This window comes from Tachyglossus aculeatus, chromosome 7 (genome assembly GCF_015852505.1).
Source record: "Tachyglossus aculeatus isolate mTacAcu1 chromosome 7, mTacAcu1.pri, whole genome shotgun sequence".
Taxonomy (NCBI): Eukaryota; Metazoa; Chordata; class Mammalia; order Monotremata; family Tachyglossidae; genus Tachyglossus; species Tachyglossus aculeatus.
In genome coordinates this window covers 21,288,368-21,314,704 of record NC_052072.1, presented here as the reverse complement: position 1 = coordinate 21,314,704, position 26,337 = coordinate 21,288,368, and the positions used below count along the sequence as shown (strand labels likewise).

The following is a 26,337-nucleotide window of genomic DNA, read 5'->3' as shown; positions in this document are numbered from 1 at the left end:
AAAGGGTGCAGTGCTATTATTATAGTTCAAAATCCTTAGGAAGAGGATGATTCATTCTCATTCTCTCTTTCTGTCAGTCTCTCTTGCTCCCCCCCCCGTTCTCTCTCTCTCTCTCTCTCTCTCTCTCTCTCTCTCTCTCTCTCTCTCTCTCTCTCTCTCTCTCTCTCTCTCCCTCCCTCTCTCTCTCTCTGTCTTTCTCTCCTTCTCCAAAAATGGATGTGATCCTGGAGATCAGCCTGAGCTGATAGTTCCCTCTGGCCAAGTTGTCATGACCCCATCACTGACACATTTCTGCTTCTGCAACCAGGGGCCCTGAATCCCTTTGGAACCTGGCACTACCCAGTTTTCCAAATCAAACTCTCTCCCTGCCTCCCTCCCCGGCTCCCTGCCCCTCCCAGGGAATCTTCTAGAAATCAATCAAGCTGTTCTGATGTCAAAATGATGTGGATACTGAGGGGAGAGAGGGGTTCCCAGATCCAGTGAGCACTGAGGGGCAGAAAAATGAAGGGAAATGACCTGGGGATCGAGAATCCAACAAGCTAGACAGAAGCAGCATAGTCTAATGGATAGAGCACAGGCCTGGGACTCAGTGTTGGATTCTAATCCCAGTTCCACCAGTTGTCTGCTGTGTGACCTTGGGCAAGTCACTTCACTTATCTGGGCCTCAGTTCCCTCATTTGTAAAATGGGGATTAAGACTGTAAACCCTATGTGGCCAGGGAATGTGTCCAACTCTATAGTCTTGTATCTACCCCAGCACTTAGAACAATGCCTGGTGCAATGTAAGCACTTAACAAATTCCACAATCATTATTATCATTAGTTTGCCCATCTTGAGCCTGGGGCTTGAAATCAATTGACAATATTTATTAAGCACTCTAAGCAGAGCACTGTGCTAAATGCTTGGGAGAGCACAGTGGAGTTAGTAAGCTCAGTCAGTTAAGGCCCTGTTATTATTAATTATTAGTATTATTCCAAGGGGTCTCATCTTCCAAGCTACCTAACATAAAGACTCACTCGGCCAAATGACTTCTGGAAAGTTTTCAGAGGAAATATTTTAGGAAAAAAATGCTTTACTAAATGGTTTGTTTCAATCCTTGATGGTGTTTAGTTCATCTCCAGCATGCGATCCCTGAGAGGAATCATTTCTGTCTGTGCACACCCCCTCCCCTTAATGCCCTTTTCTTCTCCTGCCACAGGGCAGCATTCATTCATTCATTCATTCAATCACATTTATTAAGTGCTTACCATGTGCAGAGCCCTGTACTAAGTGCTTGGGAAAGTACAAAACAACAATAACAGAGGCAATCCCTCCCCTCAACTAGCTCACAGCCTGGTGGGGTGGGGGGGAGACAGACATCAATACAAAGAAATAAAATAGTCTAAGTGGATTGGGCCTGCCTCAGACAATCCATGGTACTGATTGAGCGCTTACTTCATGCAGAGCACTGTAATAATAATAATAATAATAACAATAATGATGGGATTTGTTACACATTTACTATATGCCAAGCACTGTTCTAAGAACTGGGGTAGATACCAGGTAATCAGATTGGTATCTCTGGTATCTCTGTGAGCCACATGGGGCTCACAGTCTTAATCCCATTTTACAGATGAGGTAACTGAGGCACAGAGAAGTTAAATGACTTGCCCAAAGTCACACAGCTGAGATGCAGTGGAGCCGGGATTAGAACCCAAGACCTCCGACTCCAAAGCCCGTACTTTTTCCATTAAGCCACGCTTAGGGGAGTACAGTACAATACAGTACAGTTGGTAGATACATTTCCTGACCACAGTGAGTCAGATTGGGTAGAAGTAGAGTATAAGATGTCCAGAGATTTTGGAGAAGTTTCTTCTCCTGAGAAGTCTTCAGGAGATCAATAAACATGGTATACACCCTGGCACTTAGTGTAATGCCTGGCACATAGTACGCACTTAACAAATACCATTATGATTATGATTATGATTATGATATTTTCAGGGCAGAGTTGGACAGCTGGTGGGATATGACATCTAGAGGAGAGATCTTTGTCTGGGTCTCAGCACCAGGCAGGAGCCCTTAACGAACACTCTTTAATGAAGCAGAGGAGGATAAAGAATAGGACGGGCCTAATTAGGGTCAGACACCAGTTTTCTGCCAACCCACAGCCCTTTTACCAAGGTCGTGGGGATCAGATAAAAGCATTATCACATTGCACTTTCAACTGCATCCTTTTTTTTAATGATATTAAATATTTGAACAGGGTTCCTCACACAGTTCCCTGTCCCTGCTGCTGCAGGCCAGACGGCTCCCTATTCTCGTGATGAACCAGGAGAGATTTTTATTTAAAGCCCTGACAAGTGCAGCCTGGCTACTGTCAAGGACATTCCGGGCAGCCAAGGACTCATAAAAGCAAAGCTCTCTCACCTTTCTCACAATACAATTTCAGGGTTTCACATGTCCCACTCCGCTCTGGGGAGGAGGGAGGGAGGGAGGGAGGAATGTTTCAAAGACTCAGTGACACATTTCAGGGTTTCACATCTCCAGATTCTCAGGCCTTGGTTGGTGATCTATTCCTGATAAAAATTCTATCCTGCTCCCACCCTCTTAGCTTCCCAACAGAGGGCAAGTACCATTTCATCAAAACCTAGGGCAGACACATTAGGAGAGCATGTTCCAAACTGGGCCTGGAACCAGAAGAGCTCCAGGCCAGAAAATGGCTCATTGCCTAACAAAAAAAGTGCCAGAGAAAAGCCAGAGGAAGCCAATTAGAGAAGCAGTATGGTCTAGTGGAAAGAGTACGGGCCTCGGTATCAGAGGAACTAGGTTCTAATCCTAGTTAGGTTCTAATCGCTTGCTGTATGACCTTGGGCAAGTCATTTAATTTCCCTGTGCCTCAGTTTCTTCAACCGTAAAATGGGGATTAAATCCTACTCCCTCCTACTTAGACTGTGAGCCCCATGTGGGACAGGGACTATGTCCAACCTGGTAAACAGGTATTTACCCCAGTGCTTGGAACAGTGCTTGAGAAATAGTAAGTGGTTAACAAATGCCATAAAACAAACAAAAAAAACATGGCCTAGGGAAAAGAGCATGGGCTTTGGAGTCACAGGACCTAGGTTCTAGTCCCAGCTCTGGCAATTGCTTGCAGTATAATAATAATGGTATTTGTTAAGCACTTACTATGTGTCAAGCACTGTTCTAAGCGCTGGGTTGGACAAGTCACTTCTCTGTGCTTCAGTTTCCTCAACTGTAAAATGGGGATTAAATCCTACTCCCTCCTACTTCGACTGTGAGCCTCATATGGGACCTGTTAATCTTGTATCTATCCCAGTGCTTTCATTCATTCAAATGTATTTATTGAGTGCTTACTGTGTGCAGAGCACTCTACTAAGTTCTTGGGAAGTACAAGTTGGCAACATATAGAGACGGTCCCTACCCAACAGTGGGCTCACAGTCTAGAAGGGGGAGAAAGAGAACAAAACAAAACATATTAACAAAATAAAATAAATAAATGGAGTAATAAATATGTACAAACATATATACATATATTTATACAGGTGCTGTGGGGAGGGGAAGGAGGTAAGGCGGGGGGATGGAGAGGGGGAAGAGGGGGCTCAGTCTGGGAAGGCCTCCTGGAGGAGGTGAGCTCTCAGTAGGGCCTTGAAGGGAGGAAGAGAGCTAGCTTGGTGGATGTGCAGAGGGAGGGCATTCCAGGCCAGGGGGATGACGTGGGCAGGGTGTCGACGGTGGGACAGGAGAGAACGAGGCACAGTGAGGAGATTAGCGGCAGAGGGTGTGGGCTGGGCTGTAGAAGGAGAGAAGGGAGGTGAGGTAGGAGGGGGCAAGGTGACGGAGAGCCTTGAAGCCGAGGGTGAGGAGTTTTTGTCTAATGCGTAGGTTGATTGGTAGCCACTGGATATTTTTGAGGAGGGGAGTAACATGCCCAGAGTGTTTCTGGGCAAAGACAATCCGGGCAGCAGCATGAAGTATGGATTGAAGTGGGGAAAGACAGGAGGATGGGAGATTGGAGAGGAGGCTGATACAGTAATCCAGACAGGATAGGATGAGAGCTTGAATGAGCAGGGTAGCGGTTTGGATGGAGAGGAAAGGGTGGATCTTGGCAATGTTGTGGAGGTGAGACCATCAGGTTTTGGTGACGGCTTGGATGTGAGGGGTGAACGAGAGAGTGGAGTCGAGGATGACACCAAGGTTGCGGGCTTGTGAGACAGGAAGGATGGTAGTGCTGTCAACAGTGATGGGAAAGTCAGGGAGAGGGCAGGGTTTGGGAGGGAAGACAAGGAGTTCAGTCTTAATACAGAGCTTGGCACATAGTAAGCACTTAACAAATACCTCAGTTAGTACTATGAAATAAACAAATTAAGAGTAGGGTGTTAGGGTAGGGTAGCTCTTCCAGTACTGGGGTACTCAAATACTCTCTCCCACCCCACAAAAGGCAGCCAGGGTGTTCCGTGGGCCACAGGCCACGGACCGACCCCAGTCGATGGTCTGTCCGCTCGTATCGATTCAGAAGAAGGACGACAACGATAATAATGGTATCTGCAAAGCGCTCACTATGTGCCAAGCGCTGTTCCAAGTGCCAGGGAGGAGACGAGGCGCTGGGGTCATCCCCCTTGGGCTCACGGTCCCAATCCCCATCCGACAGGTGAGGCGCAGAGAATATCATAATGACAGCGACGACGGCATTCGTCGGGCGCTTACTTCTCCCGGTCTCAATCCCCGTTTGACGGGTGAGGCGGCAGAGAACATCATAATGATAGTGAAGACATTTATTAGACTGTGAGCCCACTATTGGGTAGGGACTGTCTCTATATGTTGCCAACTTGTACTTCCCAAGCGCTTAGTACAGTGCTCTGCACACAGTAAGCACTCAATAAATACAATTGATTGATTGATAAAAGGACCAGCTTTGGTTTACCCAGAATATAATTAACCTAGGGAATGCATTCCCGCAGGCTATCATTACTGCAGATGGGTAAACATGGACAATAAATTCAACAACTGAAAGCCCCACCCACCCCCACAGAGCTCATTGTGTTGTACTCTCACAGTGCTTAGTATAGTACTCTGCACACAGTAAGTGCTCAATATATACAATTGATTGATCTGGGCAGGTGACTTTCTCTTTTCAGAAATTTTCTTTGCTCACATCTATGTTCAAAATATTGCCCCTTGCCCTAAGAGAGGCCTGGGGGTTTCTACATCTTTGGGCAAAACGTCACTCTGGTCTCTCCTGTTCACTCATGCTCTTTTCCAGCCTTGGGACTCCCTCCCCCCATTCAAATTCCTCCTTCAATCAATCAGTGGCATTTATTGAGCACTTACTGCATACAGAGCATAGCTGTAAGAACTTGGGAGACTACAATATAACAGAGTTGGTAGCCTGCCTAAGGAGGTTACAGTCAGTCGGGAACAATAATAGTCTTAAGGGAACATTAATAATAGTTGTGGTATTTGCTCAGTACTAAGTGCTGGGGTAGATACAAGATGATCAAGTTCCTCACAGGGCTCACATTCTAGGTAGGAGGGAGCACAGGTATTGAACCCCCGTTTTGCAGTTGAGGAAAATGTGGCGCAGAGAAGTTATGTGACTTGCCCCAGGTCACACCGCAGATATGTGGCAAAGGTAGGATTAGAAGCCAGGTCCTCTGACTTCCAGACCTATGCTCTTTCACCAGCATCTTTAACAGCACTTCTTCCAACAAGTCTTCTCCGATTGATTTCCCAGAACCCTGAGCCATATCGTCTCCTCAGCTTTCAGTCTTCATTCCCACCAGGAGTGATGGGAGTGGGGTTAGAACAACAGGGTGGAAGAATCACCCTGCTTTAGATGGAACTGCCTTCCAAAAAAACCAATGTGGCTTAGTGGAAACTACTGGGAGTCAGAGGACCAGGATTCTAATCCCCACTCCTCCACTTTCCTGCTTTATCATCTTGGGTAAGTCACTTCTCTCTGCCTTGGTTTCCTCCTCTATAAAATGAAGATTAAATACCTGTTCTCCTTGCCACTGATACCAGGAGCCCCATGTGGGGCCAGGACTGTGTCTGATCTAATGGTACCTTATCAACCCCAGTGTTTAGTACAATGGTTGTCACCAAATAATAATAATAATAATAATAGTAATAATAACTGTAGTATTTGTTGAGTGCTTACTATGGGCCAGGCACTGTACTAAGCGCTGGGGTAGATACAAGCAAATCAGGTTGGACACAGTCCCTGTCCCACATGGGGCTCACAGTCTCAATCTCCATTTTACAGATGAAGGAACTGAGGTACAGAGAAGTGAAATGACTTGCCCAAGGCCACATAGCAGGCAAGTGGCAGAGGTTGAATTAGAAGCCATGACCTTCTGACTCCCAGGCCTATGCCCTATCCACTATGCCAGGCTCTTTGCAAATACTATTATTATTATTATTATTTTATTGCCCAGAAACACATTCCTGCCTCCCCACAGACACTTGTTCCTGGTTAATCACACCTGGTTTCCATCACTTCAGAACAGGCTCTGCCCTAGGCAGAAGCTCCTGGAAATTCAGTCTATATGCTTCAGTTATTGTTTGATTTCCCAGTGGTCAGCAAAGAATCTCAGAACAACACAAAGTACAGTATTCCAAAGCACCCAAATCCAGCTGAAAGCAAAGGTTTTCTCAACTTCCTGGGAACACCCATCAGTAGTCCTAGTAAGAGCAGCAAAGGACTTTCTGAGCACTCACGGGTGGAGGCCACTGTACTAAGCACTTAGAAAAATACAACAGAAACACGAGACCCGTCTGGGCCCACAAGGGTCTCTCTCCTATTATAACTCTGCCTACATGCTTCACTCCTCTAACCCAACCCACTCCTAGGTCCACTACACTTACATATTTATCCTTTACTCTTTTGTTTCCTCTATGTGTAATTTATATTAGTGTCCGTCTCTCCCACTAGACTACAAGCTTTTGGGTGAAGGACTGTGTCTATTCTACTGTACTCTCCCAAGTGCTTAGCCTAGAATAAGTGCTCACTAAGCCCTGCCTTGACTACTGCATAAGCTCTCTCACTGACTTTCCTGCCTCCTGTCGCTTTCTACTTCAGTCCATACTTTGCTCTGCTAGATCAATGCTTACATTGTTTTTGTAAAAAAAGTTCAGTGCATGTCTCTCCACTCCTCAAGAACCTCCAGTGATTACCCATCCACCTCTACAGCAAACAGAAACTCCTTACCATATGCTTTAAAGCACTCGATCAACTCATCCCTTCCTATCTTACCCTTTCTGATCACCTACTTTTACCCAATCCTTACACTTCACTCCTCTAACACCAATTTATTCACTGTCCCTCAATCTCGTCTATTTCGCCACTGACCAGTCACCCACATCCTCCCTCTGGACTGAAACTGCCCTCCTCCCCCCTTCCTATACAGCAGACCACCACCTTCAGTCTTACTAAAATCATATCTCCTCCAAGAGGTCTTCCCGCCTCTTTCCCCCTACTCCTTCTCTCTTCTGTGTTACCTAAGCACTTGGCTCTTTACTCTTTAAGCCCTTGATATTCCACTCCTCCCTCAGCCCTATACCACTTATGTTCATATCCATAATTTATTTAATATCTGTCTCCCCGACTATACTGCAAACTCTTTATGGTCAGGAAATAGATCTACAAACTCTCTTTTACTCTCCCAATTGCTAGGTACGGTGTCCTGCACACAGTAAGCACTCAGTAAATACCATAGATTGTTTAAGTGACTGACTGCTTGGCCTTTGGAGATGGCGGCAGCAGGCCAGTGATCCCAGCAGCCCAAGGGGCCCAGAAAGACAATGAACCAGGGCTGGAGTTGAGCCAGAAGCAGAGGACCCACTGGTCTCTCAGAGCCTGGCGATGGAATGACTGGGCCAGAGGCAGTCGGGGAGCAAAACCACGGTCAGAGAAGCTGGTGGAAAAGGCGGGTAGGGAGGCCCCAGAGGCCATGGCCCTGAGGCCTGAGGCCAGATTGTGACATGGACCTGAGACCCAGAGACAGAACACAGATGCAAAATCCTCCAGGGAAGAGTTTGAAAACAGTACAGCTGGTATCATGGGGGAAAGATAATACTAAATTATGAAATGCTGACAGCTATTATTAGAAATATATCCTAAACATATATGTCTCTATTAATACCTACATGTACGTATTTGAAAGCCAGAGCACACTTTCTGTCCATCTGAGCATAAGCTCAGGCCAGGAAAGGTCAGCTCAGAGTTACACTAGCAGGAAACAGTGAGGAGGGAATGAGGGATTGGAGAGGCAGGAATAGGAAAGAAATGGAGGGGAAGATTAGGAAAAAAGGAAGGGGGAGAAAGGGGTCATTAGGAGAAAGGAAGAGATGGGAGAAAACCTCAGGGATGTCCCAGGTATCTGGGGGGAACAAGAAAGATCCTGTCTGTGATCTTTCTGCAGAGCACTAATAATAATAATGATGGCATTTGTTAAGTGCTTACTATGTGTCTAGCACTGTTCTAAATGCTAGGGGGATACAAAATAATCAGGTTGTCCCACATGGGGCTCAGAGTCTTAACCCTCATTTTACAGATGAGGTAACTGAGACACAGAGAAGTGACTTGCCCAAAGTCACACAACTGACAAGTGGCAGAGACGGGATTAGAAGCCTTGACCTCTGACTCCCAAGCCCATGCTCTTTCCACCATGGACCAACTGGCCTCTTACTTCATGGAATTTAACCCAGCCAGCCAGTAAGAGGCTGGAGCTGAGGGGCTAGGGAGTTTACAGAGTCAGTAAGGAGGGTGAGAATAATGCCACAACACATGGGAATGGCTTTTAGAGAAGCAGAGTGGCCTCGTAGAAAAAGCACACGCCTGGGAGTCAGAAGGTCTTGGCTTCTAATCCCAGCTCTGCTGCTTGTCTGCTGTGTGACCTTGGGCAAGTCACTTCACTTCTATGGGCCTCACTTCCCTCTTCTGTAAAATGGTGACTGAGTCTTTGAGCCCCACGTGGGATAGGGACTGTGCACAACCCCTGGTTGTGCACCCCTGGTTTGGAGGGCTCAAGGGGAGAACAGGTGAGATGGTGAGTCGAGGACAGAGGGACAGGAAAACTGATATTGGTCTCCTCTGTTGGGCTTCTGAAAGCTCAGCCACCTACTTTGATTTATTTTATGTTAAATCAATCTACTTCCCCAGAGATTAGGAAGGTCTAGACTTCTCTTGTGAAAAAAATAAAGCAGGGTCTGGGGAGGAGGGTTATTGTGTACAGAGGTGAATGACCCTTCGAGAATTAGCCCGGGAATCCAACTGACTGTGAAGCAAGAGGTCCAGGCGGACTGGGAGAGGAAGGTTCATCCAGATGGAAGGCCAGGGTAGGGAGGTGTGTGGAGAGTTGGGAAGGGATGAGGGATAGAGAGGGACAGAGAGGGGTAGAGAGGGATATGGAGCAGAGGAGAGGGGTGGGGTTGAATGGAATAGGGTGGAAAGGGATGAGGAGAAGTTGGGAGGTGGGGGTGGAATGGGAAAGAGGAGAGAGCAGATGTCCAGGTCTCTCTGGGGCCCTGGGCCTGCCCTCTCCCCTCCCCTTTATCTGAAGGGCAGTGTCCAGGTTGGACATCACTTTCTTCCTGTGCCCTCTGCTGGAAGAAGGGGTGGCAGAGGCAGGGCTGAGTCAGGGAAGGGGAAGTCTGCTGCCTTGCCTAGAGAGCTAGATGCCCACTGGCTAGTCTGGGCCACCCTCAGGCCCTGGAGACCCAGGAATGACTGCTGCCCAAGAAGAGGGTTGGCCTGATTTCCTCTAGAAGCAGCACCCAGGGTTTGCCTTCTCTGCAGCTCCTGCCTGCTGGCCAGTGCCAGAAGAGAAAAATCTCTCAGGAGGGGCTGTGGGTTCTCCAGATATCTCAAGATCTGCTTCTGTCTATGGACGGGCCACCATCAAACCCCGAGGAATCTCAAAGCCAGGAAGAGACAGAGTGACACAGTGGAAAGATCACAGGCCTAGGAGTCAGGGAACCTGGTTTTTGTTTTGTTTTGTTTTCATGGTATTTGCTAAGTACATACTATGTGTCAGGCACTGAACTAAGCGCTGGGGTAGATAAAAGATAATCAGGTTGGACATAGTCCATTTTCCACAAGGGGCTCACAATCTTAATCCCCATATTTTATGGATGAGGTAACTGAAGCACAGAGAATTTAAGTGATTTGCCCAAGGTCACACAGGTGGAGCTGGGATTAAAGCTGAGTTATAAACTCAACTCTTCCCCTTGCCTGCTGTGTGACCTTGGAGGGCCACTTAACTTCTCTGTGCCTCAGTTTCTTCTTCTGTAAAATGGGGATTAAATACCTGTTCTCTCTCTCCCTTAGACTGGGAGCCCCAGGTGAAACAGGCACTGATATTTTTATATCTATCTCGGGACTTAGCACAGTGTTTGGTACACAGTCACCAAAATACCACAATTATAAGAATAAGCAAGGAAGCAGCATGGCCTAGTGGATAGAGCACAGGACTGGAAGTCAGGAGCCCTGGGTTCTAATCCTGATTTTCCTACTTGCCATCTCTGAGATCTTAGACAAGTCCCTTAACCGCTCTGTGCCTCAGTTTGCTCATCTGTAAAATGGGGGTCAAATATCTGTTCTCCCTCCCCTTTAGACTGTGCGCCCCATGAGAAATAGTGCCTATCTGACTTAACTGTACCTCTTGGTGCATGGTAACAAGATCATCTAGATTGCACTCTGGTTTTGGGCAGGTAACAGGTCTGCTAATTCTGTTGTGCTCTCTCAAGGTATGCATGTTGTAAGTACTCAATAAATATCACTGATGATTAACAAATACCCCAGTTAGAGTTATCAGCAGCCCTCTTAAGCACTGTGCAATTAGCAGTGGGGAGAAAGTCCTTTGAAAATCTATCCACTCACACCTTACTAAAACACCTGCACCTTCTTCCCTCTCTGACCACCAATTCCTCCAATTCTTTCCTTGATCCTCTGCAATCTAGTTTCCACCCACTCCACTCCATGGAAACTCCCTTCTCTATGTTCACCAGTGGCCTCCTTCTTGCCAAATTAAGCCTAATCCTCCTCAACTTCTCAGCTGCTTTTGACACTCTGGACCACACTTTTCTCCTGGAAATACTATCTAACCTTGGTTTTGCTGACACTGTCCTCTCCTGGCTCTCCTCTTAGCTCTCTGTCTGCTCATTTCAGTCTCTTTCATGGGCTCCTCCTCTGCTTCTGAGCCCCAGACTGTAGGGTTCCGGAAGGCTCAGTTCTGGGTCCCCTTCTATTCTTCAGATAGCCTCACCATCTTTGGCGAACTCAACCACCATCTCTACACCAAATCTACCTTCCAGCCCCAACCTCTCTACAGTATTTCTACAGTCACTCATTTCCTCCTGCCTTCAGGATATCTCTACTTGGATGTCCCACCATCACCTCTAATTCAGTATGTCCAAAATTGAACTTCTCAGCTTCCTCCCAAATTCTCTCCTCCCCCTGACTTTCCCATTACTGTACACAATAGCATCATCCTCCCTGTCTCACAAGCCCACAACCTTGATATTGAGAAGCAGAGTGGCTCAGTGCAAAGAGCACGGGCTTGGGAGTCAAAGGTCATGGGTTCTAATCCTGGCTCTGCCACATGTCAGCTGTGTGACCATGGGCAAGTCACTTTACTTCTCTGAGCCTCAGTTACCTCATCGGTAAAATGGGGATTAAGACTGTGAGCCCCCCGTGGGACAACCTGATCACCTTATATTGTAATAATAATAATGGCATTTATTAAGCGCTTACTATGTGGAAAGCACTGTTCTAAGCACTGGGGAGGATACAAGGTGATCAGGTTGTCCCACGGGGGGCTCACTGTCTTCATCCCCATTTTACAGATGAGGTAACTGAGGCGCAGAGAAGTTAAGTGACTTGCCCAAAGTCACACAGCTGACAAGTGGTGGAATTGGGTTTTGAACCCATGACCTCTGACTCCATAGCCTGGGCTCTTTCCACTGAGCCATGCTGCTTACCGTGACTAAAGGTCTCAGATCCTGCAGGAGGATAGGTGCCTTTCTTTTTATTTTTTACATGGTATTTGTTCAGCGCTTACTATGTGCCAGGCACTGTATTAAGCGTTGGGTTTGATACAAGCCAATCAGGGTGGACACAGACCCAGTTCCCCATGGGGGCTCACAGTCTTCATCCCCATTTTACAGATGAGGTAGCTGAGGCCCAGAGAAGTGAAGTGACTTATACTAATAATAATAATGATGACATTTGTTCCCCCCCTTAGCACTTAGAACAGTGCTTGGCACATAGTAAGTGCTTAAATTCCAACATCATTATTATTATTATTATTATATTATGCATGACTCATCATTCTCCTTCAACCTGCATATTCAGTCAGTCACAAAGTCTTGTCCATTCTATCCCCACAACATCTCTCTTTTCTTCCTTCTAGCAAATGCCAAACCCATGTAATTTCCCATCTCAACTACTCCATCAGCCTCCTCGCTGACTTCTTTGCCTCCAGCTTCTCCCCTCTCCGGTCCATACTTCTCTCTGCTGCCTGGATCATTTTTCTAAAAAATTATTCTGCACACATCTCCCTCTCCCTCAGGTGCCTCTGATAGTTGCCCATCCAACTCCACATCAAGCAGAAACTACTAACCACTGGTTTTATGGCTCTCAGTCTCACCTCTGTCCTTATATAACCGAGCCCAAGTACTTAGCTTTTCTAAAACCAACCTCTTCACTGTGCCTTGCTCTCACTTCACAATAATTTAATAATTTATAGTTATGGTATTTCATTCTTTCATTCAATTGTATTTATTGAGTGCTTACTGTGTACAGAGCACTGTACTAAGCACTTGGGAGGGTACAATACAACAGTAAACAGACACATTCCCTGTCTACAGTGAGCTTACAGTCTGGAAAGGGAGACAGACATTAATATAAATAAATAAATTACAGATATGTAGGAGAAGTAGCATGGCTCAGTGAAAAGAGCACAGGTTTTGGAGTCGGAGGTCATGAGTTCAAATGCCACTCAACCATCTGTCAGCTGGGTGACTTTGGGCAAGTCACTTAACTTCTCTGTGCTTCAGTTACCTCTTCTGTAAAATGGGGATTAAAACTGTGAGCCCCCCGGGACAGACTGATCACCTTGTAACCTCCCCAGCGCTTAGAACAGTGCTTTGAACATAGTAAGCGCTTAACAAATACCATCATTATTATTATTATGTAAGTGCTGTGGGGCCTGGAGGGGGGATGAACACAGGGAGTAAGTCAGGGTGTTGCAGAAGAGAGTGGGAGAAGAGGAAAAAAGGTATTTGCTAAGCGCTTATTAGATGCCAAGCAGTGTAGCCGAGTGGAAAGAGCTCAGACCTAGGAGTCAGAGGACTTGGGTTCTAGTTCCCAATCCACCACTTATCTGCAGTGTGACCTTGGACAAGTCACTTAACTTTTCTGTGATTCAATTACCACATCTGTAAAATCAATCAATCATATTTATTGAGTGTTTACTATGTGCAGAGCACTGTACTAAGCGCTTAGAAGAGTACAGCACAACAGAATTCACAAACATTTTCCCTGCCCAAAATGAGTTTAAAATGGGGATTAAGACTGTGAGTCCCATGTGGCCAGTGGAGTGCATCCATTCTTATTATCTTATATCTACCCCAACATTTAGTACAGTCTCTGGTACATCATAAACACTCAACAAATACCATTCTTTTTAAAAAAGCACTGTACTAAGCACCCTCAACCTCTTGCTCATGCCCTCCCTCTTGCCTGGAACTCCCTCGCCCTACATATCCAATAGACCCCCCTCTCTCCCATCTTCAAAACCCTACTAAAATTATATCTCCTTCAGCTGTTAAAACAGTGCTCAGGGCTTAGTATACTGCTCCACACGTAATAAATGCTTAACAAATACCATAAAAGGAAGCCTTTCCTGACTAAGCTCTTATCTCCACCCTGTTTTCCTTCCCTGTTGCCTCACCCGGACACTCAGTTCCACTCCCTGGGCTCTTAGATATTCACCCCCGCCATACCCATAGCTTTATGTACATATCCTTCTACTAAGCTGCTTCTCTCCCTATCTGGACCATAGGCTCATTATGGGCAGGGAATGTGTCTGCTAAATCTGTTGTTTGTACTCTCCCAAGAGCTTAGTACAGTGCTCTGCACATAGTAACCTCTCAATAAATGTCAATTACCGATTCATTACTTGTAATTTATTTTAATACCTGTCAACTCCACTAGCATGTAAAACTCTTTGAGGGCAGGAAAAATGTCTACACTCTATTGTACTCGCCCAAGCCCTTAGTACAAAGCTTCACACACAGTAAGTAATAATTAAGGCACTTATTAAGCACTTACCAGGTACCACACACTGTTCTAAGCACTGGGACAATAATAGTAATAATAATGATGGTGTTTGTTAAGCACTGATTTTGTGCCAAGCACTGTTCTAAGCCCTGGGGTAAAAACAAGGTATCAGGTTGTCCCACATGGGGCTCAAAGTCATAATCCCTGTATTACAGATGAGCTAACCGAGGCACAGAGAAGATAAGTGGCTTGTCCCAGGTCACACAGCAGACGAGCGGCAGAGGGGGATTAGAACCAACATCCTCTGACTCCCAAGCCCAGGCTCTGCCATGTCAGGTTGAACTCAGTCCCTGTCCTTCATGGGGCTCACACTCTTAATCCTGATTTTACAGAAGAGGTCACTGAGGCCCAGAGAAGGGAAGTGACTTGCCCAAGGTCACAGAGCAGACAAGTGGCAGAGCTGAGATTTCCAACTCCCAGGCCCATGCTCTATCCAATAAGCCGATAGAAAGTGCTTCAAAACAACCACTGATTGACTGGTGAATGTCACGGCCTCCTGAAAGCCCCTGATTTAGCAAGCCCAGCTCCCCAGGAGCACCTGAAAAGATAGAGATCAATGGAAACAGCGCTCACCTCCCCGTACGGGGTGCAGTAGGTCTCCGGCTTGAGCAGGCCACAGGTGGAAGAGGCCCTGAGGAACTGTGTCCTTCCAATGAGCAGATCTCCGGCGGGAGGGTAGCAGGCCCCACGGGAGCAGGCCGGCTGAGCGGAAGGGAGGACCGACCACACTGCAAACACAAGGAGCACACATTGGCAGCATCTCTGCCCAGAGGAGGGACCCGGATGGCCAATGCTGCCTCACAGAGACTAAAAGGATGCTCACACCCCTCCCTCCACACAGAACTAAAATGCACTCCTGGAGTGGGACAAAGGGATGGATTCCAGTCCCACCCAGCGGAGGGTAGTTTGAGAAGTAGAGTTATCTCCCGATGGCAGAAGATAATACCAGAGCAAAGTGGCCCAGCACGTGATAACAATAATAATGATGATAGTATTTGTTTAGCACTTACTATGTGTCAGGCACTGTTGTAAGTGCCAGGGTAGATACAAGCTAATCAGGTTGGACACATTTTCTGTCCCACATAGGGCTCACAGTCTTAATCACCATTTTATAAGCACAGAGAAGATAAGTGACTTGTGTAAGGTCACACAGCAGACAAGTGGCAGAGCTGGGATTGGAACCCAGGTCCTTAAGCACTTAGTACAGTGCTTTGCACACAGTAAGTGCTCAATAAATGCAATTGAATTGAATGAATGGCTCCCAGGCCTGGCCTCTATCCACTAGGCCATGGTGTGATGCATTCTGGGAATGGGGAGGTGAGGGAAACAGTGATTCTAGGTCAAAGGAGCCTGGAAGCAGCCACTGGGCAGGCTTCAGGGAGAGGGAGATGGCTGCGGGGCCAAGAAATCTGCCACACACCATCCTCCAAGCACATCATTCACTTGCAGATACCAGTGTTTTCCAGCTCGACTCCCCAAGCTCAGAAGGGGGCACATTTTTTGTTGCTGCAGGGCTGAATGAAACAAGTCTAGAGAGCCATGATTTGGTGGAAACCAAGTCAAGGTCCAGGGTTAGCCCAATCAGGCAAAGAGAATGGACCACATCATCGCTCAAATATATAGAGCCTCACAACCCGCAACGAGATGTAGAGCAGCCCGAAGAAGATACTCCATTTGGGTCTGTTAGGCAAAGTTAATTCCAGACTGCCCTCCGACAGCACCTTCCCAGTCAACCTGACTGGAAGAGTTCCCCAGGTGTTCTGGGACTGGAAATCCTGTTTCCTCCTGGTGAGAAGTTACACCCAGTGGCCTTGTCTACCCTTCCCTGTTTCCATGCTGCTTCCCAGGACATAGCCCTGCCCCCTGACCCCAACGGAGCTTGGTGGGAGCCAGGAGGGAGACCAGGAGGACTTACCTAGCAGCAGAAAGAGTGGCCACATCTTGAGCCGGAGGAGAGATGTCCTGGGGGAGTGACTCACCTGAGGCAGAATGCAGGAGTAGATGAGTGAGGCACCTCAAACACTGAACCCCCAGAAGCCTAAGTCCTCTCCTGTCCCCAGCCACTCCCCCTCCAGCTTGACTCAGGTCAGTGTCACTGGGATGGGCCCAACTTTGACCCCATCATTCTGCCCAGTCTCATCTCCTAGTACCAGAGGTGTCAGGCCACCCTCGGGACAGGACGCACAAAGAGGATGAGACTAGGACACCTTACCAACTTTAAGGCAATCAATCAGCTCTCTCCCTCCTACTTTATGTCTCTGATTTCCAACTACAACCCAATCCAAGTACTCTGCTCCTCTGATGCCAGCTACTCATTGCATCTCTATCTCGCAAGTCTTTCCACCGATCCCTTGCCCACATCCTCTCTCAGGCCTGGAACTCCCTCCCCCTTCTCATGTGACAGTCCACCTAAAATCACTTCTCCTACAAGAGGTCTTCCCTGACTAAGCCTTTTATGTTCTCTACTTACCCACCCAGCAAGTGCACTTGGCTGTGTAACCCTTAAATATGTTGACCTTCAACCCAGCCCCATTGTACTTATGTAAATATTCTTATACACTATTATTATAAGAAGCAGCATGGTCTAGAGGATAGAGCATAGGCCTGGGAATCAGACAGACCTGGGTTCTAATCCTGGCTCAGCCATTTGTCTGCTCTGTAATCTTGAGCAAGCCACTTAGCCTCTCTGTGCCTCAGTTATGTCATCTGCAAATTATGTCATCTGTAAAATGGGGGATTAAGACTGTGAGTCCTATGTGGGACAGGGACTGTGTCCAACCTGATGATCTTGTATCCACCCCAGCACTTTGTACAGTGCCTGGCACATAATAAGTGCTTAACAAATACCATTATTGCTATCATTATTATTATTACTTCCCTATCCATAGTTTTTTTTAATGTCTGTCTTCCCCTATAGACTGTAAAATCCTTATGGGCAGGGATCATATCTACCAACTCTGTCATACTGAATTTTCCCAAGTGCTTAGTACAGTGCTCTGCACATTGTAAACACACAATAAATATCAACGATTGATTGATTGACTGACACCCAGAATCTACTCCTCACTCTGCCCCTGATCTGCTGTGTGACTATGGACAAGTTCCTTCACCTCTCTGGGCCTTGGGTTATTCATCTGAACAAAAGGGTGAATCATCCCTGCTATCCCCGGGAGGAGATGAGGGGAAACAAGGAAAAGCTTGGGAAGAAGATAAATAAAATCCCTAGTGCCAAACTGGCCACTTTGAGAAGTGACTCTCCTCTCCTCCCTCTCTGTCAATCCGTTGTCCCTGGGCTCTGAGAATGCTAAATCTTCAGGCTCAGCCTCGAGGATGGGAAGAGGACGGTCCAGTCTTATAGCTGCTGGAGGTCACCTTCGGAGGAGCTGTGTCCAGGTCTCGTCCCTGAAAGGTGGTCTCCACTGGGTCTCCGTGGACCAGAGACTCTCACCTGCTAATGGAGCCAGAGCTGTTCCTTATCCCAGGCCTAAAATCAAGATTCTCAGGCAACTGGGGCTTCCTCTCTGCTGAAATCAACAAAGCCTAGGTCCATCACCTCTCAGTGCTCCGAGATTCCCTAACACCAGGCTGCCAGCTGCAGCCATCCACCCTACCACAAAATCAGGGAGCCCCAGATTTTACCCTGTCGAGGGGATGTCCTGCAAGGCAGTCAGCCCTGTCCCCCCACCCACCCCTTCAGCCCCTCTAGCTCAGACTTCTCTCCTCGCATTCCCAGCTCAGGCCTGGGCAAAACCGTCCCATCTCTGCCTGGTCAAAGTCTCCACAGAGCTTATCCAGTGAAGCTATCCCAAGAAGAAACCGAGCAGCCCAAGTCTCCGGGAGGCAACCTGGGGGTGTCTCCAGGCCTGGAGACCCAGGGAATCGCATAGCCCAGGAATCCTGTTCTGCTGGTTCTCTTGGGACCCAGGTGTGCCCTCCCAGCAGACCGGAGCCAGTCCCGTACCTCTCCGCTGCTGGATTAGCTTGGCTCTTTCCCCTCTGGGCCAGGGGCACGGTGTTCTTCTTGGGATCTGGGGGGGCTCTCTTCTTGGCTGCCGGTTTATAAAGCGTCCTCACCCCTGGAGAGTCCCGGGCTGGGCGTAGCCTCTCTGCAGGGAGTGTCTCAGGAATCCGGGCGGGCCTTCCGCCCACCCCTCGTCACTGCACACCCAAGACAGAGTCAAGCAGGCAGCGCAGATGCCCTGGGGCCTCTCCCTACATGCCCAGAGGTGCCCGCTCTGATCCAGCCCACCGGGTCAGACCCAGAAACCTGAGAGAGGGCAGGCAGGAAGAGTGAGCTGCCCTGTGGAGATGCACTTAGCTCAGGCTCTGGCCTTGGCCACCACTCGAGCCAGGGGCCACAGGGCACTGCAGGGGCAGAGGGCATGTCTGGATGGGTGACAGGAGGTGGACCCTCTAACAGAGGCCCCAGGTCTGGGTGGAAACACCACCACTCCAGTGTCTCTGGACAGGGAGGAAGTCCAGTCCCAAGTCTACCACCTCCCAGAACTACCCGGTCACCAATTACCATTCCAAGCTACGGTGGTCTTCGTGTAAAGTCCCTGCCCGGACCCCTGGTGAGTAGACAAGTCGCTGACATTGTCAAAGTAATGGGAAAGATGGAGTCCGCCGCAGAAAACTAAATAACAGAAATCTAAACTCTTGCCCTCTGGCTACCTCTCCAGACTTGGCAGGGAGCCTGGAGCAGGTAATTCCCCAGTGAGTCACCATACAGCTGCAGCAAGCCCAGGGCTAGGCCAGGGAAGAATTCTGACCAGGCCTATGCCCTCTGTCTCCAGACTCAGGCCAAGCCCACAGTCCAGTGGGAAAAAAAAGTCCAACCCCGGGGAAGGGGAGAAAAATCACTCAAGTCCAGAACTAATTAAGTCAAACCAAAGGTCCATCTAACTCAGACTTCCCCTGGTTGTTTGTCAAGGCTTGAGAACACTGTTCTTCTTTGTGAAGGCTGGACAGGTTCTGAACTCTGGACTCTGTCCCATAATATTAATAACTGTGGCATTTGTTGAGCACTAACTAAGTGCCAGGCACTGTACTAAGCACTGGGGTGGATACAAGCAGAATGCAGAATTCAAACCTCCCACTATCTGTGTTCCATCTCCCTCAGGACAGCATACTGGGAGCTGGGAGACCCGGGTTCTACTCCTGACTCTCCCACCAGCCTGCTGTGTGACCTTGGGCAAAGTCACCACTTTGAGCCTCAGTTTCATCATCAGTAAAATGGACTTAAAATGCTTATTCTTGCTTCCTTTTAGACTGTGAGCCTCATGTGGGACCGTAGAATTGCATCTACCTCAGTGCTTGGCATAGAGGAAGCACAAATCAAATGCCACAATTATGATTGCAGTAGATGCTTAATAAATGCCACTGTTATTACTACTGTCCTAGAAAGGACACTGAGGGAGTCATCCAGTCCACCTTCCCTTCCCTCAAACTGGACCAGACAGATTGCCGCTGACCTGTCCCTGTTCCGAGTGGGAGAAGCATGGCTTAGTGGAAAGAGCATGGGTCTGGGAGTCAGAAGACCTGGGTTTTAATCCTGGCTCCGCCACTTGTCCACTGTGTGAACTTAAGCAAATCACTTACCTTCTCTGTGTCTCAGTTCTTTTATCCGTAAAATGGGGATCCAAAACCTGTTCTCCCTCCTACTTAGACTGTGAGCCGTTTGACACAGGGACTGTTTCTGACCTAATTAACTTGTCTTAACTTGTCCTCCCCAGAGCTTAGAACAGTGCTTGAAACAAAGTAAATGTTTAACAAATAACAAATACTATTATTATCATTGTATTAGTAGTAGTAGTAGTAGTAGTAGTAGTAGTAGTAGTAGTATATTCCCAGGTCAAAAACATCCTCTCCTAAATAGTTCCTTTTGCTGCCAAATTCTTTTCTACTTGTGCTGTCCATCCCTTCCCCCACCACTCTAGGGACAAGATGCCTTAAGTTGCTTACACCTCTTCCCTTCAGAAATCTGAAGACTCACCATCTCCCTCCAGCCTTCCCTTCTCTCCTCTCCTGCTCCACTTTTTTTTCTCTGTTACACTATCAACTTATTGAGAGCAGGGAATGTGTATTATAGCCCTGTTGGGCTTTCCCAAGTGCTTAGTACAGTGCTCTGCACAAAGTAATCACTCAAAATTGGACTCTCCGAGGTGCTTAGTATAGTGCTGTGCATACAGTCAGTAAGTGCTCAATAAATACCATTGATTGGTTGAAAATCATTGATTGACTGATGCTCCATGGGGAGTAGCTTTTCCTTCAGGATAGGGTCATTTCATCCTGATTGTCATCATCATTGACATCATCATCATTATCATCATCACCAGCAGTATTTGCTGAACATCTGCTCCGGTTGGAACTTGTTCTTTCCATGGTCATGTCCCCAGGGGGACAAGCTCTGAGCCTCTGCTTCTGCTAGAGAAATCCCAGGTCCCAGGCACTTCTGTGATCAAAGTTGAAATGAAACTCCAGCATCCTTCATTGTGTGTGTGTGTGTGTTTGTGTGTGTGTGTGTGTGTGTGTGTGTTTTGTCTAGCAGCATGGACTAGTACACAGGCCTGGGAGTCAGAGAGACCTGGGTTGCAATTCTAACTCCATCACTTGCCTGCTGAGTGACCTTGGGCGAGTCATTTCACTTCTCTGTGCCTCAGTTACTTCATCTGTAAAATGGGGATTAAGACCGTGACCCCATGTGGGATAGGAACTGTGTCCAACCCAATTTGCTTGTATTCACCCCAGCACTTAATAATAATAACAATAATAATAATAATAATAATAGTGGTATTTATTAAGCAACTGCATTTTTAAGTTATTACTTCTTTGTATTTCTTCTGTAGTGATGAGTATAATAAGAATAAGAATAATAGTGGTACTTATTAAGCAACTATCATTATTATAGTGTGAAGCAGCGTGACTCAGTGGAAAGAGCATGGGCTTCAGAGTCAGAGGCCATGGGTTTGAATCCCTGCTCCGCCTCATGTCTGCTGTGTGACCTTGGTCAAGTCACTTAATTTCTCTGAGCATCAGTTACCTCATCTGTAAAATGGGGATTAAGGCTGTGAGCCCCACATGGGACAACCTGATGACCTTGTATCCCCCCCAGTGCTTAGAACAGGGTTCTGCACATAATAAGCGCTTAACAAATGCCATCACCACCATCATCATTGACTCCCCATTTTACAGAGGAGGGAACTGAGGCCCAGAGAAGTTAAGAAAAATTGCCCAAGGACACACAGCAAGCAAAGCAAGGGTCTCCAGGACCCTTGTCCCTTCCATTAGGCCACACTGTTTCTCATCACACCCTATCTGCCCAGATGGTTTAGGTATCCCCTTGTCTAGAAACAGGAAACAACATCAGATGGAGTGAGCAATCAGTCAGTCAATCATTAGCATTACTAAGCGCTTCCTGTGTGCAGAGCACTGTCAGTCAGTCAATCATATTTATTGAGCACTTACTGTGGGTAGACCACTGTATTAAGTACTTGGGAGAGTACAATACAGCACTAAAAACACACATATTTCTGGCCCACAACAATCTTACAGTCTAGAGGGAGAGATAGACATTAATATAAATGTTCGTATACTTGGGAGAGCCCGAAACAATGGTGTTGGTAGGCATGATCCCTACCCTCAAGGAGCTGTCAATCTAACACAGCAGCACCCTTCGACTTCCTCTTTCCCAAACCAGAATTCAAAGAACCTCGGCTAAATTCCCCTGATGGGGTTGCCCCAGAACACTAACTATTGATCCTCTGTCCAGTCGCAGGATGGAGGATGTGACTCAGAACTCAGTAATAGGTAACCAGCCACATCCTGCAAACCCCTCTGAAAACGAGACGATGATGATCCCGCAGCCACCCGGGAGATAGAAGGTCTGACGGAGACCGGACGGGCTCAGCAGACAAGGCGGAGCAGGTGAGCGCAGACTTCATAATGAGTGGGTCCAGCCTTGTCCACTACCCCCAAGCAAAGAACACAGAAATCAGTCGCTGAAGTCTCTGGCTGCTCAAGCTGGGGCAGGCCCAGGGAGTGGCTTTGCTCTGAGAAAGAAACACTGCCACCTTTTTCATTCATTCATTCATTCGTATTTATTGAGCGTTTATTGTGTGCAAATCCCTGAACTAAGCTCTTGGGAGAGTACTATATAACAATAGATACATCTCCTGCCTCCAATGAGCTCACACCCTTCCAGGAGTCCCCAGATTACAAGCAGTGCTTTTTAAATTGTACCCAAAGTTACCTCTGTGCCCTTAAAGGCATTGTATTTTGCAAGTGGGTGGTCGTGTCCCTTCCCCAGACCCTGGAAAAGAGGAAGGGATTTGGTTGGAGAGGAATCAGAAATGATTTTTTCCGGAGCCAGTTGAGGAGGTGTAGGTTGCGGCAAGGAAGAAAAGGCCAAAAGAAGTACAAACTACAAACAATGGGAGCATAACAAGGACTGTCTTTGTGTGTGCATATTGTGCAGCTGGGGCTCAGGGCTCACACTGGCAATTCCAGGCATGCACTCATGGGTGTGCACACACACATGTAATGAATTTCATTATCAGAGGGTCTTCTTCAGCCTGAAGAATAACTATGAAGAGCGATCAGGACATCAAGAAGCAGTGTTCCCTGGTGGAAAGAGCCTGGGGCCTGTGAGTCAGGCAACCTGGGCTCTAATGCCAGCTCTGATACTTACCAGCTGATGCCCAGATGGTTGCCTTTGGGCCACCTGATTAGCATGTCTCAATAGGATTAAGGATGTGAGCCCCATGTGGCACTTGGACTGTGTCTAACCTGATTAGCTTGCATCTATCCCAGTCCCTGGAACAGTTCCTGGCACATAGCAAGCACTTAAAAAATACCATAAAAAAGAGCTTTATCTACCCCCAGCACTTAGTACAGTGCTGGCATTTAGTAGATGCTTAACGAATACCATAAAAAAGTAGTCACTTAAATTCTCTATGCCTCAGTTTCCTCATCTGTAAAGTGGTGAATACCCATTCTTCCTCCCACTTAGACTGTGAGCCCATGTGAGACTGGAAGGGTATCCAAACTGATTAACTGGTAATAACCCTAATGCTTAGATCAGTCCTTGGCACATAGGAAGCCCTTAACAAATACCATTCATTCATTCAATCATATTTATTAAGTGATGGTGATGATGGTGTTTGTTAAGCGCTTACTATGTGCCAAGCACTGTTCTAAGCACTTGGGTAGATACAAGGCCATCAGGTTGTCCCAAGTGGGGCTCACAGTCTTAATCCCCATTTTACAGATGAGATAACTGAGGCACAGAGGAGTTAAGTGACTTGCCCAAAGTCACACAGCTGACATGTGGCAGAGTCAACATTAGAACCCATGACCTCTGACTTCCAAGCCCAGGCTATTTCCACTAAGCTAAGCTGCTTCTCTGCTTTCTGTCATTCATTCGTTCATTCATTCAATCAGTCATATTTATTGAGCGCTTACTGTGTGCAGAGCACTGTACTAAGTGCTTGGGAAGTACAAGTTGGCAACATAAAGGGACCCCTACCCAACAGCGGGCTCACAGTCTAGAAGGGGGAGACAGACAACAAAACAAAACATATTAACAAAATAAAATAAATAGAATAAATATGTACAAATACAATAGAGTAATAAATACATACAAACATATATACATATATACAGGTGCTGTGGGGAGGGGAAGGAGGTAAGGCGGGGGGATGGAGGAGGGAGGAGGGGGAGAGGAAGGAGGAGGCTCAGTCTGGGAAGGCCTCCTGGAGGAGGTGAGCTCTCATTAGGGCCTTGAAGGGAGGCAGAGAGCTAACTTGGCAGATGTGTGAGGGGAGGACATTCCAGGCCAGGGGGATGACGTGGGCCAGGGGTCGACGGCGGGACAGGCGAGAACGAGGCAAGGTGAGGAGATTAGCGGCAGAGGAGTGGAGGGTGTGGGCTGGGCTGGAGAAGGAGAAAAGGGAGGTGAGGTAGGAGGGGGCGAGGTGATGGAGAGCCTTGAAGCCGAGGGTGAGGAGTTTCTGCCTGATGCGCAGATTGATTGGTAGCCACTGGAGATTTTTGAGGAGGAGAGTAACATGCCCAGAGCATTTCTGGACAAAGACAATCTGGGCAGCGGCGTGAAGTATGGATTGAAGAGGGGAGGGACAGGAGGATGGGAGATTGGAGAGGAGGCTGATACAGTAATCCAGACGGGATAGGATGAGAGCTTGAATGAGCAGGGTAGCGGTTTGGATGGAGAGAAAAGGGCAGATCTTGGCAATGTTGCAGAGGTGAGACTGGCAGGTTTTGGTGATGGCTTGGATGTGAGGGGTGAACAAGAGAGCGGAGTCGAGGATGACACCAAGGTTGCGGGCTTGTGAGATGGGAAGGATGGTAGTGCCATCAACAGTGACGGGAAAGTCAGGGAGAGGGCAGGGTTTGGGAGGGAAGACAAGGAGTTCAGTCTTGGACATGTTGAGTTTTAGGTGGTGGACAGACATCCAGATGGAGATGTCCTGAAGGCAGGAGGAGATGCGAGCCTGGAGGGAGGGAGAGAGAGCAGGGGCAGAGATGTAGATTTAGGTGTCATCAGCATAGAGATGATAGTTGAAGCCGTGGGGGCGAATGAGGTCACCAAGGGAGTGAGTGTAGATCGAGAACAGAAGGGGACCAAGAACTGAACCTTGAGGAACCCCTACAGTAAGGGGATGGGACAGGGAGGAGGAGCCTGCAAAAGAACATGAGAATGAATGACCTGAGAGATGAGGGGAACCAGGAGAGGATGGAGTGTGTGAAGCCAAGGTTGGATAGCATGTTGAGGAGAAGCGGGGTGGTCCACAGTGTCGAAGGCAGCTGAGAGGTCGAGGAGGATTAGGATAGAGCATGAGCCGTTGGATTTGTCAAGCAGGAGGTCATTGGTGACCTTTGAGAGGGCAGTTTCCGTGGAATGTAGGGGACGGAAGCCAGACTGGAGGAGGTCGAGGACAGAGTTGACCCCTTCCTCACATTCCTTCTCTCCTTTTCCATGCCCACTCTGATCCTCAGAGACTTCAACATCCACATGGATATCCCTGATGACTCCTCTGCCGCCTGCCTTCTATCTCTCCTTGACGCTGCCAACCTCTTGCTCCACCCCACCTCACCCACTCACCAACTTGTTCATACCCTAGACCTGATCATCTCCTACCGCTGTACTGTGTCCACCCTCACCAACTCAGAAATCCCTCTCTCTGATCATAATCTTCTCACCTGCTTCCTCACTCACACTCCTTTCCCCTGTAAATCCATATTACTCCCTCATAGAGATCTCCACTCTCTTGACCTATCCATCTTTCTGAGCGCCTCACACCCCACCTCGCCTCCCTCTCCTCTCTACCCAGTCTTGATTATCAGATTACTGCTCTCAAATCTACCCTTTCTACTCAGCTAGACTCACTCGCTCCCCTTTCCCTTCACCGCTCTCATACCACTAACCCCCAGCCCTGGATCACTTCCACTGTCTACCTCCTTTGCTCTTATGCTCGAGCTGCCGAACGCTGCTGGCGAAAATCTAAACACCATGCCAACCTCGTTCACTTCAAGTTTATCCTTTCCTGCCTTAACTCAGCCCTCTCTTCTGCCAGACAAAACTATTTCTCCTCCCTTATTGACACCCATGCCCATCATCCCCGTCAGCTCTTCCATACATTCAACTCGCTTCTCAGGCCCCCGGTTCCTCCCGCTCCTCCTTCCCTCACCCCCAACGATCTGGCCTCCTACTTCATTAATAAAATTAAATCCATCAGGTCCGACCTCCCCAAAGTCACTCACCCCCCCTTCCCCAACCCCCCAGCTCTCAACACTCTCTGCTACTCTCCCATCCTTCCCAACAGTATCCTCAGAGGAGCTCTCCTCCCTCCTCTCAGGTGCTACTCCGGCCACCTGTGCTTCTGACCCCATTCACTCTCATCTCATGAAATCTCTCGCTCCATCCCTTCTCTCCTCCTTAACTTCTATCTTCAACCGCTCACTCTCCACTGGTTCCTTCCC

General features: G+C 47.8%; 1 protein-coding gene across 1 annotated transcript in view; it reads right to left on the bottom strand.

Annotated features, from left to right (window-relative positions):
• The window catches only part of LAMB3 (laminin subunit beta 3), a 96,886-nt gene that overhangs the window by 37,114 nt on the left and 33,435 nt on the right, over nucleotides 1-26,337 (bottom strand). The window contains exons 2-4 of the mRNA XM_038749052.1: nucleotides 18,299-18,495; nucleotides 16,253-16,316; nucleotides 14,911-15,065 (exon numbers count right to left, since the gene is read on the bottom strand). Of these exons, the coding sequence (XP_038604980.1) occupies nucleotides 14,911-15,065; nucleotides 16,253-16,277 (180 nt within the window). The 5' untranslated portion in view covers nucleotides 16,278-16,316; nucleotides 18,299-18,495. The remainder of the gene's footprint in view (nucleotides 1-14,910; nucleotides 15,066-16,252; nucleotides 16,317-18,298; nucleotides 18,496-26,337) is intronic.